This window comes from Plectropomus leopardus, chromosome 3 (assembly GCF_026936395.1).
Source record: "Plectropomus leopardus strain MGB_pleo_1.0 chromosome 3, ASM2693639v1, whole genome shotgun sequence".
Classification (NCBI taxonomy): Eukaryota; Metazoa; Chordata; class Actinopteri; order Perciformes; family Serranidae; genus Plectropomus; species Plectropomus leopardus.
Window position 1 is genome coordinate 13,581,209 of NC_142178.1, and position 19,782 is coordinate 13,600,990.

At 39.4% G+C, this 19,782-nt stretch overlaps 1 protein-coding gene across 2 annotated transcripts in view; it reads left to right on the plus strand.

The window, feature by feature from the left end:
• Positions 1-19,782, plus strand: part of sgcz (sarcoglycan zeta) — a 407,248-nt gene that overhangs the window by 203,644 nt on the left and 183,822 nt on the right. For both annotated transcript variants that reach the window (XM_042485586.2, XM_042485585.2), the window contains exon 2: positions 8,849-9,058. In XM_042485586.2, coding sequence (XP_042341520.1) covers positions 8,849-9,058 — 210 coding nt within the window. The remainder of the gene's footprint in view (positions 1-8,848; positions 9,059-19,782) is intronic.

Genomic DNA, 19,782 nt, shown 5'->3' on the forward strand with positions numbered 1-19,782 from the left:
AGAGGGAGAGAGAGAGTGAGCAAGAGTTATCCTTTTAAGTCTTCTCTTTTTACACTAGGCCTGCAGCAGAACCTCGTAAATCTGTTGGAATAGTGAACGCCTCACCGCACAGGAGCCCTGTTTGTGTGTGCGTGCACCCGTGTGTGTTCAAGTGTGTACACTTGCTTTGTTTGTCGATGTTCCTGTGTGTTTGCTGGTGCATGTAGCTGCAGTGTGATTTTTCCTGTATATACGTGAGTTTGCTTGTTGCTTGTGTGTTTTTTGTTTTTTTTTTGTGTTCATATGCGTTCAAATTTCTCGGACTGTGTGCATGAGTATGAGTGTAAGTGTGTGAGTGTGTGTGATCCATCCACTGGCTGAACACCTGAGTGCCCACAGTGACAGAGAGGGATGGCATGCTGTCCAAACCAACAACCTACAGCCAATACAGAGCTCTCCCATTTCGGTTGGCTTAGTGTTTTATCACACTGGCATACACACACACACACACACACACACACACACACACACACTCACACAAGCATGCACACACATGAAAAACAAATGTACATGTGTGGAAACACCAGCACTTTGCTGCATGTGTAAGTATTTGACATGAAATCCCTTGTTGAGTTTCCCGTCACGCAGACGCACACCTGCCTGTGTTTTGATTGTTGTTTTTCTTTGCGTACCTTAACATTTATCTGACCAAGGAATAGACTTTCTGAACATAGAAATATATGGTATGACACATTTTAATGTGGAACTTCCTGAAATATGATTTTTAAAGCAATGGAATATAGGGTCATGAAGGGATATTTGTCTCTGAGAAACACTGAGGTGATTGTTATGTCACAGCCTGCTCTGAAGATTGGTGAGATTTTTACACCTCTCTGCTGGCAATTTGCTGAACTTTTCTTTTGCAAGCACTTCTCTCAGACTTGCTTTTTTTTCAACTGCTGTTTTCAGATTGCTTCACATGTGTTCAACTAAATTCAGATCTGGACTTATTGCCGGCCACTTTGGAAGGGTCCAGTGTTGTTAGTGTTCTGAGTACTCGGTACCTTTAATGTATCGATGGGAACAACTTGGTACCAAATGGAAATTTCTCCAGTCAAACAATACCTGCATTCGATCCTCTTTGCGTCTGGAGGCTGATCGTGGTCCATCCCAACCCGAGCCGCTACCGAGCTGCTACCGAGCTAGCTACACAGCAGCAGCAGCAGCTCACATCCAACACCATGCCAACAAACTCACACCATACCATCATACCATAACAGCCTGACTGTGTTGTTAATGAAAAAGCAGTGTGATACAAACAGTTAGTCCTGTCCTTGTGTGTGTGGCCAGGTGGACTCACAACTTTCCCCTGTGCAAAGCTCACACTTTGCAGCAGCATCAGTTTTGTCCCTTTGCAAACCAATGTGCAGTAGGCGATTTGTTATTTTGTAAAGGGAGGACATTACTAAATATAATAATACAGCAACAGCTATTTCTTAAAGTTGTAGTGGAGTTTTCGAAAGTTTATGAAGTTGAGTGGAGGTATATCTAAAAAAAAAAGCAAAACCTAATTATCTTGAAAATATTTTAGGAGCCTTAAGTAGCATTTAATTATGTACTGAAATGATGGGAAAACCGTTGTAATTTAGGTTTGTTGTTGAGCATTTAGTTTTTCATTTGTTATAATCGGAGCACAGCAGGAGAATTACGTGAAATTTATGGAATAGAGATGAGTGCCAGAAAGAGAACACCGGTTGTTTCTTTGAATATCTGGGAGAGTCCTTGATCTTTAGGTAATATTTCAACACAATAATGTTTTAACAAATATGTGGAGATAAAAAAGAAGCTGGGCCTTTGAGCCTGTGGATTTTTCACCAAACTATTTCCAACCAGTTAATAAGTATATAAAGGGAACATCCAACACTCATTACTCAAAGAAAATAAGCAACATTGCTTTCTTTAGAACCAGTGCTCCCAAGGTGCAGTGATTTGTCACATCATTTATTACATTGCTTTTTCAATTGCTAAATTTTTTGTCTACATTCTGTTTGCCCTTAAAAATGTAAGACTGATTTCTCTGCTGTGATTGCTCCCTGTCTGTTTAATATAATATATCCTATCTGTCCCACGTTTGGAAGTAGTGTCACATAACAGCCTGAGTGAATAAAACCGCAGGATTCACTTAATATTACCTGCATTTTCTATAATATGCTGAAAAAAAAGGTCAGATTTGAAGAAAGTATCGAATATCGATGCAAAGTGCTAGCTTCCTCCACCTTAAATCTGCAAATATCATGTTAACTCTTAAAAAAACCCCACTGTGGTTGATCTTTACCACTCAGCTATGTATAGTAAATGCTCTCCTTGGGAGCTCGCATTAAAGAGGGCGATAGAAAGAGAAACACAGAGAGAATGTCAAGGCCATCAGACGTGGAGCGATATTGAAGTGGTGGTATTGATTGAGTATAAGCAGATGAGAGGAGAGCCGGACCGTGTGATGCTGGCTGACAGATACATTGGATCGCCCCCAGCGCTGCACATATAGCAGCAGCACCAATCGGCCGTGCGCGCATACTGATTACACTTTGATACGCATTTCAGCTATGAAGTGCAATCTTAAACTGTCTGACTTTATGTCTACAGGTCCGTCCATCCATCCTGTTATTCATTATCCACCCATGCGTCCATGTCAAATTCATCCACATCCACCCGTCTGTCATTTTTTCAGGCTTTCACATAGATTATCCAGCAGCGCAAGTGTAGACTATCTCTGTTCCCACTCTTCTCGCCTCCCGCCTTTATTTGCAGCGTCCTCTGAGCTGAATCTGACTTGACACATACTTCACATCCCACATGCATTAACAGTCATTTAGTTACATAATTTGGGAGGATGACACTGCATCGGTGTGTGATCTTTATGAAATGTCTATCTATGTCTATGTCTGTCTATCAAAAGACGGAAATGACCATGGAAATGAAATCACAGCAGGTGGCTGAAACACTATTTATTATGAAGTTTTACATTGCCCTCACTATAATGATGTCCAGAGTCATATTGCTTCCAGCTCGAACCAAATCACCATCTCTTATCCATTGCAAAGAATCCATCTGACTCAACATATTAGAGGAAATGTGTGATTGATTTCTCCCAATGAATTTGAATTTTTTTTTTTTTATTTATGTAAAGTGGAGCTGCTTGGATGATAAAAGACAATTTCAAGTTATATTTCCAGTGCTTTTATTAAAGCAATGCTATTTATTTTATGCCTCTTTTTGATGACTTGCAGTGGATAAGTCACATGCAAGGTCATATGTTTTTCTCCCTTCTTCTCTTTTCCCATTTGCCTCTTCCGTCTTCCCCCTGCACTTCTTCTTCTCCTCTCATCTTCTCGCCATCTGATCCTCAAAGTAAAGGGCTGAGCTTCAGTGTGGTGTGATGTGGGGATACCGTGTGCGAGCGTGATAGCGTCTACTTATCTGGGTTTGTCGTACAGATGCATGTTCACTTCCTCACGTTGGAAGACATTTTGGTCTTAAATGTGATTTCAGGGGCTTTTTTGTATGTGCTAACCCAAACCCTAACCCTAACATTTTAGAGTTTCACATAGACAGGCAAATTATTGTGGGGGGTAAAAAAAAAAAAAAATACCGTAAGTTATTATTTTGTATTTGTGGTTATTTGTCGTTTGATCTGGAGGTCACAGTTTACCAACCTCTACGTATCACCAAAAAAGAGAACTCATGCCACCTGTATATAATTTGACCACGGCCGATGGTGTGCTGTAGAGGTTACCATGGTGGTGTGGCTGTCGAAGCTGTTGTTTTTACGGCCGTCAAGACATTATGATGTTAATAAAGTTGGGTCATGCTGTGCAGGGCCTCCAGGCTGTGGTGCGCCATGGGATTGATTGATGACTCTTTTGTCAGTTCAATCTAAGAAATGCATTGGGGGGGCGGTAGGACAGAGTAGGGAGGGAGGGAAAGGAGGACAACAAAATGGCTAAAGAAAAGAGAGCAGAAAGAAGGAAAGACATAAGGCGAGCGAGGGAAGCAGGAGCAGAAGAAATGAGAGAAAAAGGAGAGAAGTTAAGATAGAGAAAAACGATGGATGGTTAATGGGTACCGGGGAGAGGGCAAGGACAGAAAGATGCTTTAGATCTGAATTAAGAGGGAGGGAAATGACTGAAGAGTTTGAGAAATGACAAAGTTTGAAGAAAAGAAGAATGAAGGGAAAGGAAGAGTGAAAGGATAAAGGCCAGGGAAAGAGTGCTATACAAGCAAAGGGTGACAGAGGGCATGAAGTGGGGCATTTTCTGTGACAAAAGGCTGTGAAAAAGTATGACGAACACACGATTGGGGAACTATGGGGGTGGAAAAAATTCTATTTTGTCAAGACGCTGAGTTGGATTGATAACCATGCATAGCTGTGAGTGAAATGAGACACAAGGCACAAATATACACGCTAGGCAGCAATGAATGAGTCAGTGACAGCATGAGTGGAGCTGCAAATCACTGAGTAATTGAGTTATTGAAAAAGTCACAAAAGTGACCAAATTCTAGAAGTCACACTGAATTATGTAATCCAGTTAAATTTGTAGATATTTATTAATATTTAACAATTTCCCTTCCAGGGTATTATTTTTAAGTTGTCAGCCACCGCCAGCATTTTTTACCATATTCACAAATCGTTCCCCTCAGACCTCCAGAATATTTTGTTCTTGGAATATGTAAACAATGAATATATCAAAATAAAGAACACATTTTCTGTTTTTACACACACACACACATATATATATTTTGGGCTCTTCCATTCTTTTTTTTTACCACTTGAATTTGTGCATTTTCCTGGAAAAAAATCTTGGACAAAAAGCTAAGAAAAATGCATTTGTGTCAAAAACAGTCATTTTCAAGCACAAAATCGATTTTATACTTAGTTTGTCTCTCACTTCCTTATGTCAACTTTAATTGTATAGAAATGACAACAGTAATAATGAAACTGATGTTCTGTTGAAAGTGTTGTGGAACATTCCCCAAAATGTTAGGGGGCATCACAACCATTACAATAGCCCATAAGGAATGGCTTTTTTTTTTTTTTTACAAACTTTGCATATCAACATATCTTTCTGTTTTTTTGGAAGCTTGCAGGAATCATACATTCAGATATCAATTCATGTTTTCAACACAACCATAGAAATTCACTACGAATGAACTCCTCCTGCCTGTCACACCGTCTGCACAGGGGACAGGAGGAGAGAGACCCTGGGCTTGAGGGAGGAAGAGCCGTGCACTGCGGTAACTCTGAGTGGGGAATATATTACAATATAATTCTCTCTTTTACCCCAATGATATGAATACGTTGCTACATTTGTCCCTCGTTGCTTTTGAAAAATTAGGTTGATGAGAGCATCTGAAAATTCTGTAAACGTAGCAAGAAAGTTGCCAAATTATGTCTGCTCATTGCATTTTCCAGCTTCTTTGCCTGGTTTTGATCATTCTTATTCTCGGGAGAAAAATTAAATGAAACAACAACGTATAGGTTTTTGTGTACATTGGTTCCTTGGCTGTTTCACATTCTTGTCCTTGAGAAACACCACACACACACACACACACACACACACAGACATATGCATACACCTATTGATTCATGCTGTTAATACATGCAGGAAAAAAATGATTAGCATTCTGGGGCACTACAGAAAACTCCAGGACGCACCGCAAACATGACAGCACACAGGTACACACACACACACACACACACACTCTCCTATTGATTCACGCTGAATGCTGAGATACAATTATCACCAGCCCATTCCAATGCTCTATGCCTAGGCAATACTATTGATTCATATGCATTGTATCTGCACAGACTGAACAGATGCACCCAAAAAGTGCAACAGATGAACCAGCTGAGAATATTGCAGACGGATTTTCTGTGTTAAAAGCGAAAACAACATCAATACATTTTCCCACATTAAGCCCTTTCCAGTTGGCATTAATATGGGTGTCATATCCAGCTTTTGCCTCGATAAAATTAATTGGATTGCATTGAGACCAAATATGAAATACATATTTAGTATGCACATTAAAAGCAGCTTCATCTTTTCTTTGCCAAAAAAGCAGATTGCGATATATCCATCATATCCTTTCATCACCTCCTTCAGATTCAATATGAAATGCTGTCTTGTCCTCCAGCACTTTAAAAGTTTGAACAAATGCTCCACATAGACTCATTGAATCCACTCTTCAAAGTTAATGCAGCCAAACGTGTTTCTGTGTATATGCAGAGATGTTTTGGCTGATTGAGTCTTCATTGCATCCTGGGTGGATTTTCCCTTGGATTTTAATGTGTTTTTGCTCTGTCTTATCAAAGTTCAGTCACGCAGTATCTCTTGTTGATTCAGGTGGAAAATGGCTCCTGAAGTGTAAAAGAAAACACACCACTGAGACTGCTGTTAATGTAGTGAGAACACAAGCTTTTAGTTAATTATTCTTGGTCTCAGTTTGCCTAAAAAGTTTTTTGCAAAGTAAAATGCTGTTAATGTAATCAAAGATATTGAGTTTTTACTTGTTGTTTTTTAAGATAGGGCCATGAAGTAAGTCAAAGTGATACATTTATAATGTCACTTAAGATGGGCAAAACTTTAGTATCTGCTCTCATGTTACATACTGAACAAAAAACACAACACTTGTTTTTTTCTCCCATTTTCACAGACTTTTTTCATGCACTCAACAGATATAATCCTCAAATTTTGATTGCAAAGTTGTTAAAATATGAGCTGTTCTCCTTTTCTCAAATAATCCATTTACCTCAGAAGTGTGGCAAATCAAGATGCTGATTAAACAGCGTCATTACTACAGAGGTCACATCACACAACACAAGGCTAAATATGTTTAAAGTTTTGAGGGAGCATGCCATTGGCATGCTGGCTGCAAAATGTCCACCAAAGCTGTTGCCCATGAACTGAATGTTCATTTCACTACCCTAAGCCATCTCCCATGTTGTGCCCTTGAATTTGGCAGTACATCCAACCAACCTCACAGCCACAGACGACATGTAGCCACACCAGCTCTGGACCTCCACATCTAGCATCTTTACCTTTAAGATCAGTTGAGACCAGTAACTTTCAGAGCTGAGACAACAATTGGTTTGTACAGCTGAAGAAATTCTGCACAAACTGTCTCAGCAAAGCTCATCTAAATGCTCATTGTCCTCACCGGGGTCATGATGTGACATCAATTCATCATCATAATCGACTTGTGCAGTTGTGAGGCTGGTTGGATGTACTGCCAAATTAACAGAAATGACATTAGAGACATATTATGGTAGTGAAATAATCAGAGTTCAATCAAGTTCATGTGTAACAGCTGTAGTGGACATTCCTGTGGTTAGCATGCCAATGGCATTCTCCCTCAAAACTTTGGACATCTCAGGCATTGTGTTGTGTGATCAAACTGCGCATTTAAGAGTAGCTCGGAGAGAAATCTATCTGAAAAATGGGTGCCAAAACAAAAGTATTGTGTTTAAATTTTTGTTCAGTGTATATTACCACAATCTCTATATACATCAATCTCAAAACTCCTTACATCAGTGAATTTTTCAAGGTTTTGAAGGTGTTTATGTGTTGTCATAACATCAATATCTCAATAAGACCTTTGGCTTTGCGTTCTGTGTATGAGAAACAGGACCCATGTGGAGGCAGAGATTACAGATTGATATTTGCTTCTGAGACTCTTCCACTGAAAAGCCAACAAAAGTTGAACAGGCCAAGTCTGCATTTTCTTTTCTGTTTTTTTTTTCTGCAGGCAAAGCAGGAGTCAGCATTTTTGTTTCCCATCAAGGCTTGTTGGTATCATCATGTGAGACTATATGGAGAAAAAAGCATTGCAGGAGGGAAAAAAAATCAACAGTCAGTGAGGTGTTAAGGTCATGCAGCCTCAGCAAATAAAGACATAATGTGTGTGTGAGAGAGAGACTGATAAAAAGGGAGAGAGGTGCAGAAGCAAGATAGGAAGTGAATTAGGGAGAGAGAGAGGGAGAATTTGAGGTAGAGAGAGCAAGCTGAAGAGACTGAGAGAGAGTTAGAAAGTCAGAGATGGACAGAGATAGTAGTGCCTTGCAGCTAGTGTCCATATCTCTTGCCACCAATGACTCCTCCTGCTGCACTACAACTAATGGACTCTGTCCTCCTCTGCTGTCTTATCTGCCCCTTCTCACTCTTTCTCTCTCTCGCTCTCCATCCTCCCATTCTATCTCTTACTACTCGATGCTGTGCTATCTCTGCACTTTACCGTTCCACCACTATCTCATTTTTATCATGCTTCGGTCTTTCTCTCTTTTACGCTCTGCCCTGCTCTCTTACTTCCAAACTCTGTCTCTTTCCCTCTCCTTTTCTATGTTGTTGTGCTCCCCCGCTTTATTTTTACCTGTATATTTTCACCTGGTTAATGCTGCTTCCATCTGCCCCACCACCATGACCAAAAGCCCAAAAAGTTCACTCTCTGCTCTCTCTGCCTTATCGTTGTCTGCACTGCTCGGATGAAAAAGGGGAGGAATAAACATGGCATTTCTATCTTCTTTCTCTCTTTTAGGCCTCGAAATCATGTGATGCTTGTCTAGTATCTGCACCCAGCAGATTTTCGCTCAAGTATCAAGTGAGAAATGAAAAGAGAGAAGAGATGTTTTTGGTTGAAGCCACTGTGTAGCTTCATTTGACAAGTGGCAACAATTCAGATGACTCCAGCCTCTGTTTTCAGAATCAATCAATTATTTCAGCAAAAGTATTCCCTTAAAACTTAAGTACAGATAAAATTCTATGAGAAATAAAAAGTTGAAACCAACATATATTCTTCATATTTGTGTCCTTTTCAGATGACCCAGGAGCAGTATATCCTTGCAGCACAGCCCAACCCACTCCACCAGCGGGGGGCGTCAGTGTGCGGTGCCCAGGTTTACCCAGCGGTGGGAATCTATGGTTGGAGGAAGAGATGCTTGTACTTCTTCATTCTCCTCCTCCTCGTCACCATGATCGTCAACCTGGCACTGACCATCTGGATCCTCAAAGTCATGAACTTCACTCCGGTAAGAGCCATGTTTGCGTGTGTGTGTGTGTATGTGTATGTTATTGAAATGTCACAGTGTTATATGGTTTTTCTGTTTATGTGGGAGTTTTATATGAAAGCTATAAGAGGTGGTTTAAAAGGATGGCTGTAATGTAATGCAACATGAGAGGGACGATAAAATCAACAAAGGTTCAACCAAAGTGCATGTGTGTGCGTCATCACACACCTACAATACACATATGCATGTGTGTATACTATAGTTGAACTAATATATCAAGTGGTTGACCTTTTTATTTAAAACAGTTTCATTGGAATAGTGATTTATCCATTTGCATGTTTGCAGTAGTACTGTCAGTACACTGATGCGTCATTCAGTAGATTTTTTCCAAAGACTGGGCGGGGAGCTCTGAGCTGTAACACCACACTGCGATGACAGAGCTGGTTGACACAGAGCAAAGTTTCCCTTTTATATTTTAATGCTTATGTTTTTTAACATAAACCCTCTCTATAATGTTGTGAATCTTGTCCGATTTAGGACTTGACTTCCATGACAAGATTTGTCTAAAGTTATTTGTTCAACAAGGTGAGGTTGCAGTTGATACTGCCACGCCTCTTTGCCCCACCACTAAAGGTCTTTTGTTTAGGTTTAAATGATAAGAACCTTGAGCGGATGTGTGAATTATTCCCCTTTCTGTCAAGAGGAAAAACGTAGAAATAATGTAACATATATTAGAGCCTCATAACTTCAGACGGTAGCTGTTGATTTTCTGTTTCCTACTGACAGTTGAGAATTTGTCTTTTTAAAACATCTGTTTTTAATTAAGTGACATCTTTTGTCTATTCAACATAATTGAACTTCAACATCTGCAGTGCCGGCAGTGACAAAGCATCAGACTCTTTTTCTTTTTTTTGGTATTATGTCATACAATTAACTTTTGTAACAATGTGTATCACACAGTATGTGTTGCTTTGAAAGGCAGATAAAGGACATATTGGTTGTGTAGTTTGATGGTCTTGGCTCAGACAGGTGGATAAAGGACATTTGCGGTGGCACTAAAATGAGCTGAATCACTCCAAATATACCAAACTTATCTCAAACCTCTCTTAATTCTTTGGCCTTTAATGTGGCTGACATGGGTTTTTATGCTCTAGTGCTCTAATTTTGTGATTTTAACTGTGTCCTTATTTTCATTATGTTTTGCTATTGCTTTTGATGTCCAGGCTGTGCCTCCCCTCTCTGTGCCAGCAGCTTTTTGGGAAGCACTTTGAGATACAGTGATTTTTAGCTTTCAGCATGCCAATTAAGTACATTTGACATGACTGATTGGGGGTACAGCCAGTGAAGCAGCAAGAGCCACTGTAGGAAATACTAAATAGGTGTTGTGATAGTCATACTGAACACTAGAACAAAATAGAAACAACAGGCACGTTTGGGCCAAAATATGTCTAGTAAGTGCTAGCCTCTGTATGTGTTTATACGTCTCTTTTCAACCTAGACATTCTGAGCATGTCATCCAGGGGTAACAGCGCCGATCGTCCAATATCCCATATTGCCTTGGGGCTGAAGGAACTACACTGTGATAGTATATATGCAAATGAGACAGAATCTGACCCCAGCGAACCTCTGGTAAAGCCTCCCCACATCATGCCTTATGTTTCAATAAGGGGCTTCACAATATAAGAGAGGTGGGGGGAAAGGAGGAGGAAGACAGCTAAATATGCCTGAGGGGAGGCAGCCAGCACTGAGCATGAAAGAGCAGAAGATATTTCAAAGGCTTTATACTGTGTGTGAAAAGCAGAGACTGTGTGAGGGACCAGGAGACAGGATGAGTTATAAAGGCAGGGATGGAGTTAAAAAAATATAAAAGTGCATAGAAGTACCGTATTAAAGTAAACTGTTTTTGTTTTAAGTGAGTATGTGTGATACATGAAACAGAAATAATTAAAAGCTACCAAAAAGAATAAGACCCATGCATTATTATGCCCCTGTACAGATAATTTAGTTTTTAGCAAGAAACTTGAATAATACAGTTGTTTGTGTGAGAAATTTGTTTCTCAGTAAAAAAAAAAAAAGGGATAATAGAGATGGAATTACGACCTATTTTAATGTCCTGTCATGAGCTCTAATCATTATATAATACATAATTAAAACTACTGAATTCAATATTTTTCAAAGTAAATATTAAAATTAAAATAAAATAATAAAATAATTTATTTCCTAATCACTAAAAACATGACTGAAAGTGACTGTAAAATCAGTTCTGTTAGAAACGTATTGTTGCCTCGTCTTTCCACCAAATAATAGATCGAATAAAGTATCGATAGTGGTATCGATAATGAATCGGATTGTTAAGGAGTCTCGATAATGGTATCAGTATCTATAAAAATGAACGATTCCCGTCCCTAGTCAAAGGTCAAGGTTACTGTGACTGTGTGTCATTCTCATTTTTGTAGACGTAGTATCTTGAGAAGGGAGTTTCCTCAAATTTCACCCACATGTCTACATTTGTCAGGAATGGACTGATTAGAATTTGGAGGTCAAAGGTCAAAAACTAAGGTCACTGTGAAATCACAAAACATTTTTTGGCCACAACTCTAGAATTCATACACTAATTGTTACAAAATTTCACACAAATAACTAATAGGGTAATATGATGAATTGATAATATTATATATCTAATACATCTATAAAACATCACCTTCCCTGTAACATAGTTTTATTCTGCAAAAACACTTTTCTGGCCGTTATTCAGCCTATTAATTCAGGAACAGAGGGGGGACATTTGATCAGATACTGAATTGGTGACACTAATCTTGGGTGCTCCGCTTGAAACTGTGTTGATTGTATAGATCTTCTGTGCTGCCAGGGGAGAGTTGTGTGTGAAGCATCCGTGTTTTCACAGACATAATTGTAAACTGTTAGTGCAGCTTTACCGGTTTGCAGGGGCATAAAACCACAAGGCGGAAATTCCTTTTCATAAATGCACCAATCTTGCAATCTCAAAAAACATAAACTTTGCTAGATGAAGAATTTAATGATAAGCACTTCTGTCTCTTCCTTGGATTCATCAGAATTCATCGTCGGTGAAAAGTAAGGGAGTGGAGGCCAGAGTGATTGATGGGTTTATAAGTGTGCGCATCCCATCTCATACTGGTAATCATCTTTAATATTTCTATGATTTAATCTTGAAAACAACTTTTTCTAATCTGAATAAAGTGGTTTTCATCACATGAAAAATGATTTCAAATGCAGGAAGGACTTAACGTATAATAATACAGCAGTGAGAGCTGGTTGATTATTTAATGAGTAACAAAATATGAGAAGCACTGTATTTCCATGGAAATACACACGTTTGTTCATTTTAGTTGCAATAAGTGAAATATGAGCGTTTGAAAAAGAATCAAATAACGATAGTATCCATTAAGCCTGCAAATGTGAAAATTGACTTCTGCAATGGCAAAAAGAGCAGAGTCGTGATGTTGTAGTTTTTTTGACACACATATAGAACAACATAAAGTCCAAAGGGAAAGGGAAAAGGGAAAAAAAGAAATGTGTCAGGGCAGGTAGAGGAGCCTTGGGCTAATAAAGTAGACCTCCCCTAAACTTGAGGGGAAAAAAAACAAACAATAAAAAAGAGTAATATAAAAATAATAATAAACTGACATAATTTTGAAAAAAAAAAAATAGATAATGACAACAAAAGGCATGCTGAGCGCAAAAACTGTCCAATCAGTGGACTACAATCTACAAAAAAAACAGAAATACAGAAAACACAATGCACGATAAAAGGCACTGTTTGTGATGCTGAAGAAAATATTGAAAACAATGCAAAATGACCTCTCTCTTGGCTCTCTTGTCAGCTCACAGACTTTAAACTGGAAACTTGAAATAAGTTTTGCACAGATTAATATCCTGTGTGTTATCCTGCAACACCTTCTCTTCTGTCGCCCAGCTTAATCTAGTTCCCAGCAGCGGCACATGGCGATGTCCGATAGAGAGTAGCTGGTGGAGCAGAGATCAATATGGTCGACATAGAGGGGAAAAACAAAGTAAAACTACTACTAAAAAAGCAGCAGGATGAGCAGAGAAGGATTAAGAAAGTCTGAATTGCCAGGGAGGCCTGGAAAAAGGAACGACATGGTGTGGGGATGATGTGTTGAAGAAGAGAGTAATGAGATTAGGAAAGAACAGAGAGGGTTGACAGTGTTGAGTAAGTGTGGGTCTATATGAGTTTTAGATAGTATCTGAACATCCATGCTGAGCTTCTCCCTCCTGTCCTCCACCGATTAGGTCCTCAGAGACCTGAAGAGGTGGCTATTTCACCGTCTCATGGAGGGGGAGTCAGTAGATGTAGTTGTAGTTGTGTGAGTGCCTATCACCAAAAAAAAAAAAAGTTTCCTCTACAAAAAAACCTGTAGACTGCATTTGTAGGCAACATGAGATAGAAAATATACAGTATTTACGAGAGCAACACTATCCCTTTATAGCTCAGAGTAAGTGTCCCAAATACCCAAAGTAAAAATAAAAGTGGAAAAGACTGTTAGGTGCTCTGTATGTCATATGACAGTGATGCAAGTGGTCATTTAAGCTTCTATCAGAGTTTTTGAACCCACTTTGACCCCACACTGGCTGCTACGCATGTTAAACAGGCATGCAGTACATTTTCAGTATACACATATGGTGATTTTTGATGGAAACTTCATTGAAAATGTCACATAGCACCTATATTAGCATTTCAAAGAGTGTTTACAGTTTGTGTTTGACTGCATTAAACTGAGAAAAACGAAGAAAAGATCACAAGATTGAGAATAGCGGTGTTGCTTAAAATACTCCCATTACAGAGTTTTTCCTAATAATTCAGCAGCTGACATAATTAGGATTTCTGGTGGATAGTAAGCAATGAATCCGTGGTGATCTTTATTAAACTAGCGCTGATCTTGAAAATTAAATCTTAAAAATTGTGGCTTCATTGGTGTGTAATCTGTCAGCCACATAACCATCAGCTAACAAAACAAACAGTAACGTCGGCCTTAAGACCAAATGTCATGGTAGCTTTCCTGGTTGACAAACAGTTGCACGGACAGGAACGTTCACAATGTGATTTCATTCAAGCCTGAATGACATTCATCAGTTCTCTGTCTTATCAATCTCCCTCGGCTTGTTTGCGTTTGTATGGCCCGTGTGATCATGGTGATGTATACACCTCTCTTGATGCTGAAATCTAGCAGCGGATCAGGCATATCTGCCGGCTACAATAACTGTCAAATGGTTTGCAGACTGCGCTTTTTCTGGTGCACCACAGGCGTATGCCGGCGTGCTAATGGTTCGAACCCACTCAGGCAGATACGTTGATCGCTAGTGATTGGTTGGGGAAAATCAAATTTCCCTCCGCCACAGAAATCAGTCAGGGTGGAGGCAATGTCAGACTGTAGATGGAAGCAGAGTGAAACAAGTCGACAATTCTCACTCTGATATCAGGCAAAATAATTGCTGGAACAGAGCCAACATTCATTTTTATTAGTTCCAACTGTGTGCTCTGATGATAGCAAAGTTATCAAAATTCAGGTTGGTAAGATTTATCCTGAAGGCAAAACAACATGAAAAGCAGAAGATTGGTGGATTTTGACAAGCAGCAACAAATAAAACAATCCGATAAAAAAACAAAACAAAACAGGTGATGCTCATCAAGCACGTCAGTTAAATCCGAAATATAAAGAAGGCTTGTGTTTGTCATTTAAACAGCAGAACCCGAAGAGTGATCATGTTCGGGATAACATTATTGCAATATTCAACTTGGCCCCGTTGTCCTTTTCCCTCGTTACATTATGATTCTGTATCTTTTAAGATGAGTAGGGGCAAAGCATACTTTTATCTGGAGACTTATGATGTGCACAGTGCAGAGCAAACTACTGCAGACTGAAAGCATCAGTCTTGTTATCATGTATTGAACATCATGATTAATTGACCGAAGTTCCTTGGAGACATCTAATTGAGCATTCACACACGAATACAAAAAAGGCAGGCTGTCTCTCGCCTTTCACTCTCACTATCTGCATCTTTTGGGCATGTTTGTGCTCAGCACATAATTAACATATTCAGATCAAATTGCACAATTGGGCTCTCATTTGCACTTCGCTGCACGTTTGTTTTGCGCTGCAATCAACGCAAGTATATTTGTTTAATCTGAGGTGTTAGTCTTCTCAATTTCCTGTTGCTGTGCTGCTTGTGCCGCTTTGCATCTTCACGCCTCTGATGCACGGGCCTTGCATTGTACATTTCCATCAGAAACGTACACGTGAACACAACTATATCTCATTGTTATCAGTCTTAACTTGAAGGCAAAAAGCATCAAAAAAGAGAATCTCTCACTCCTACAAACACACACTTCTTCATCATTTTCTCATTTCAAATCTGGTGATAGGGAGTTGCAGCTTCTGCGGCTCCAAGATTGTCATTTCCATTTATCGTCATTCAAATCACGTCGAAGTGGCTGCAGCATAATGAAGGCCTTTCTCAAACTTTTTGTTTTGTTTGGAGTTGCCAGATGCGATTCTCATTGTGATGGTGTGGGGAGAAAAAGAGATTTGCTTTTGAAGCGACAGCTTTGGCAGTAAATTGGAGAGGAGGGACTTGTGGGGATAGGAGTTTACGTGTGTGTGACAGACAAAAATAGAGGGAAACAGAGAGAAAGTATACCTGTACAGTATGTGCCAGCAATTATTCAGCAATTGCTCATGCTGATTCGTGTGTGTGTGTCTGTGTTCCGATGTGTGTACCTTTCCAACTTCTGTGTACCCACATTTGTGCTTTTGTGTGCGTGCCCCCTCCCGTGAGTCCTTTGGGCTTTCACTGCAGAGAAATTCAATTTCAGTTGTCACTCACCAATCAGCCTGCCTAATTCCTGGTCTGGACTAGACTCTGGTGTGTGGGTACGTGTGTTTGTGTGTGTGTGTGTGTGTGTGTGTGTGTGTGTGTGTGTTTGTGTGTGTGTGTGTGTGTGTGTGTGTGTGTGTCATAGTGTGCAATTTGTTCAGTGTGTGTTTCTCATCTCAGTACCTGGTTAATCCGTAAGGTTGTGTCTCTTCATAACACGGTTTGTAGTGCGCTGCTCTGCATGCCGGCATAATGGCCTCTTCCAAAATTTGCATAACATTTTTTGAAAGCTGCTCTTGTACACTGAAGTCATAAACCAGATGTGATTTATCAACATTCAGAATTTTATTTCCACCACAATGAACTCTGCCTTCACGAACACAATATGGGTGTCAAAATGTCCTCAGTGCTTATGATGGTAAAAAAGCAGTTTCAGTCTTTATAGCACTATTTAAAAACTCCAATGAGGAGACGTGTTTAACTTTGCACACTTTTAATTTTTAACCACATCAAACTGATAAATACCACATCAAAGAGATTAATGGTAGAAGAACAACAATAAAGCTGCCATTTGTCCTCAGCATTCGCACACAAAGATGACGACTGTAAACTTTTACTGGCAGTCAGTGATTGTGCTTTCTTTAATTTTTCAGTCCTGATTGGCTGCCAATCAGAGGGGGCATAAAGTAAAGCTTTATTTTTTGGTACTTTTGAGATGTTGTTAAAACAGCAATCAGAAAATCAATAAAAATGACCGACATTAATTAGAGATGGGGTTATGGCTGCATAAAATAGGGTTGCAACAGGGGAATGCAACAGGAATAAAAACAAAACAGCTTATGAGTAGCTCATAAAACAGAGGCAAGACAAACAATTAGAGTTTGTGCTAATTACTACAGGTCAGTGTTTTCTTGTGGTTTCTCATAGGTTTCTATAAAAATGAGCAAAAGCTCTTTAATCCACTAATCCACTTTGAATTTTAGAATATATATATATATATATATATATATATATATGTATGTATGTATGTATATATGTATATATGTATATATATAATTAACTTTTTATGGGCTTCATACCACACCTACAGTAATTTAAAACAATCTCAAACTTACTGTGTGCCAAAAATTCTTACATTACTGAGCTGGCGGGTAGCAGCAAACAGTGCTAATTCCAAAAACAGCTATGATCAACACAGACAGCTCCTATATATACAGTGTTAACCATGGAGAAAGCCGATATCAGTGGTGACTGCAGCAATAGCGTGGTGCAAAGCGGCGGGTGCTAGTCAGTAGGATACACGCATGTATTAGCATGCACATGCATACCACAACAAACCACAGAAAAACTTGGATTAAAACATACACAGAGGAAATATGCCTTCATTCTTCATTCTCAGGATGCCATTTCTCCACTATATCTTTACAAAGTGATTTGCTGCTGTATTAAAGCTCTGAATGTCACAAACAGAACCTTTAAGCCTCACATGCTGGAGTCATATAGGTTTATTGAGATATAGCATAAATATGTGCAAACGTGTACTTGATTGCTGTGGGAAGAAGGGAAGACAAGACACAGAGTGAGTAGGATTGTAAGCATGCTCGCAGGCTAACATCAATATACTTCAAGCTTCAAATTATACAGCCTCTTATCAAACACTCTACTTTCATTAACCTCTCTTTCTGTTCTTACTCTCACTGCACCCAAGAAACAGTTCTCTCTCTCCTGTGTTTAGTATTTCACCACACAGTTACATGAATGAGTAGAAGAGCACTCGGAGAGCGTAGACCTCGACCAAGGCCAGAAGTCCAGGATTCTGTACTATGCAGATCTGCAAGCGTGACCGCTATATATGTATGAATGTGGATTTTGACATAGAATCATCATATTTCTACAATTGACTGTTTTGTCGCTATTTAACTGTACTACCATACTGGATTTTAAGATGTATTAAGATTTCTTTACAGGGCCAAATGCCCTATCTCGCAATGTTAATGAAAGTGAAAAATAATGTGTATATGTGGCTTCTGATTTGGATTAACTCCAAATTGTAGCGGCCCATGCTTCACCCTTCCACCAGGTTTTCTGAATATTGGGCCAGCATTTCTTCCATAATCCTGCTGACCAACAAACAGACAAACAAACCTTTCCTGAAGGCATAACCTCCTTGGTAAAGGTAAAGGTAAATATATAATTCAGTCAGATTGAACAAGGACAGCACCTTCACCCAGCCGCCTGCCTGCTCCCTACGAGCTCATCTTTATGTATGAATACCCAGTTTTCTTGGATAATTTGCTAGATTCTCTGCTTAACTTTGCTGGCTCCATTTCCTGTCAGTACTCTGTTTTAAGATTCTGCTGCCAGCCAGCCTACAAAGTGGAACGTGTTTTCATGCAGGTGAACATACGTGGGAATCTTCATGTGGCTGTTACTTTAATACTTTTGGGTTTTGTGCTTTGAGTACAACCTTTCCTTTTTATTCTTGTTTTCTATGTTTCATACCCACCTACTAACAGCAGTTGGATGAACCAAGTAGCCTTCTTGATGCTCAGCTCCCTCCGGTACCTTGTTGAGCTGAGGGAGATGTGTACATGAGCTCAAGCCTATGGTTGCCAATAACACAGTCCTTCATAGACTTTTACATAGAAATCAGGCCTAACTTTTTGTCGTCTTCTCAGCTGCCCAACTTTTTGTCTTTGCCATCAAATTTGCATGTTTGCCCCCATGTGTGCCTTTTGTTTGACTTAATATTTATGGGTTTGAATTGAATTGTACAGTAAACAGAAGTAAGCATTCCACAGGAATAAAATGTGCATTATGAAAATCTGCAGAGAAGCAAGTTATTGTAGAAATAATTTATGTTGAATCATACAATACTGCAGGTAACTCGCTGCAAATTCACCAAAACTTCAACATGTTATTACATTCATTCATAATAAACTTTATGTGCATTTGAAAGTCTGTTACTGGCAAACATATCTGAAAATGTCACCAAATAAAAATGTCAACGTGATTTCATTAATTACGTTTCCTACCAGAAAAATAAATGTTAATAAAAGTACTGTGATGTTTTATGCCAAAGGATTTTAAAGGGAAGCGAGAGGGGAGAGAGACCCCGCTTTTCCTGCGTTTAGCATTTACTCACTGCTATTTAGCAGACAATTTAAAATTTGTCATTTCCTTCAGGCAAACAGGGCAATAGGTACATGATCTCAATTAGCAGACGGGGTGCTCTTTGCTGTCACTGCTTTTCTTGTGATTTATTTTTAAAAGATATGTGTGTGCATGTGTTTTTGTTTTTTTTTCTCTTTTTTTACAAATGAGCTAATCTGAGAGATCAGTGTGTTAAAGAGAGAAGGTGAGATCGGAAAACAGAGAGAGTGGAGTGAAGGCGAGTGTAGGCGTGCTGGCAGGATGGTGAATGATGCATGGAAGAAGACAGATAGGAAAAAGGAGGGAGTGATGGGAGCAAGTGTGTGTGTGTGTGTGTGTGTGTGTGTGTGGTTTAAATAGAGTGTCCCATCATCCATGCTCAGCTTCTCCCTCCTGTCCTCTGCCTCTGGGGTCCTTAGGGACTTGGAGAGGTGTCTGTTTCACTGCCTCATGGAGTGGAAGTGAGTGGATGAAGGGCTGGCAGAGACAGGCGGAGTGTGGAGTTTGATGTGCGGCAGAGTGTTATAGTGTTCATCAAGGTACCGTCACCTCCACTATCTTCTAGTTCAGGGCCCCTTCAAACTAAGATCTGTGAGCTCATTTTCTATTGTGGCCATACATTGGTTTACGTATGTTTGAAATTGTCTCATTTTAACTTTGAACCATAATTTATCAACCATTTAAAACAAATTTTAAGGCTTCCCACACATTCATTT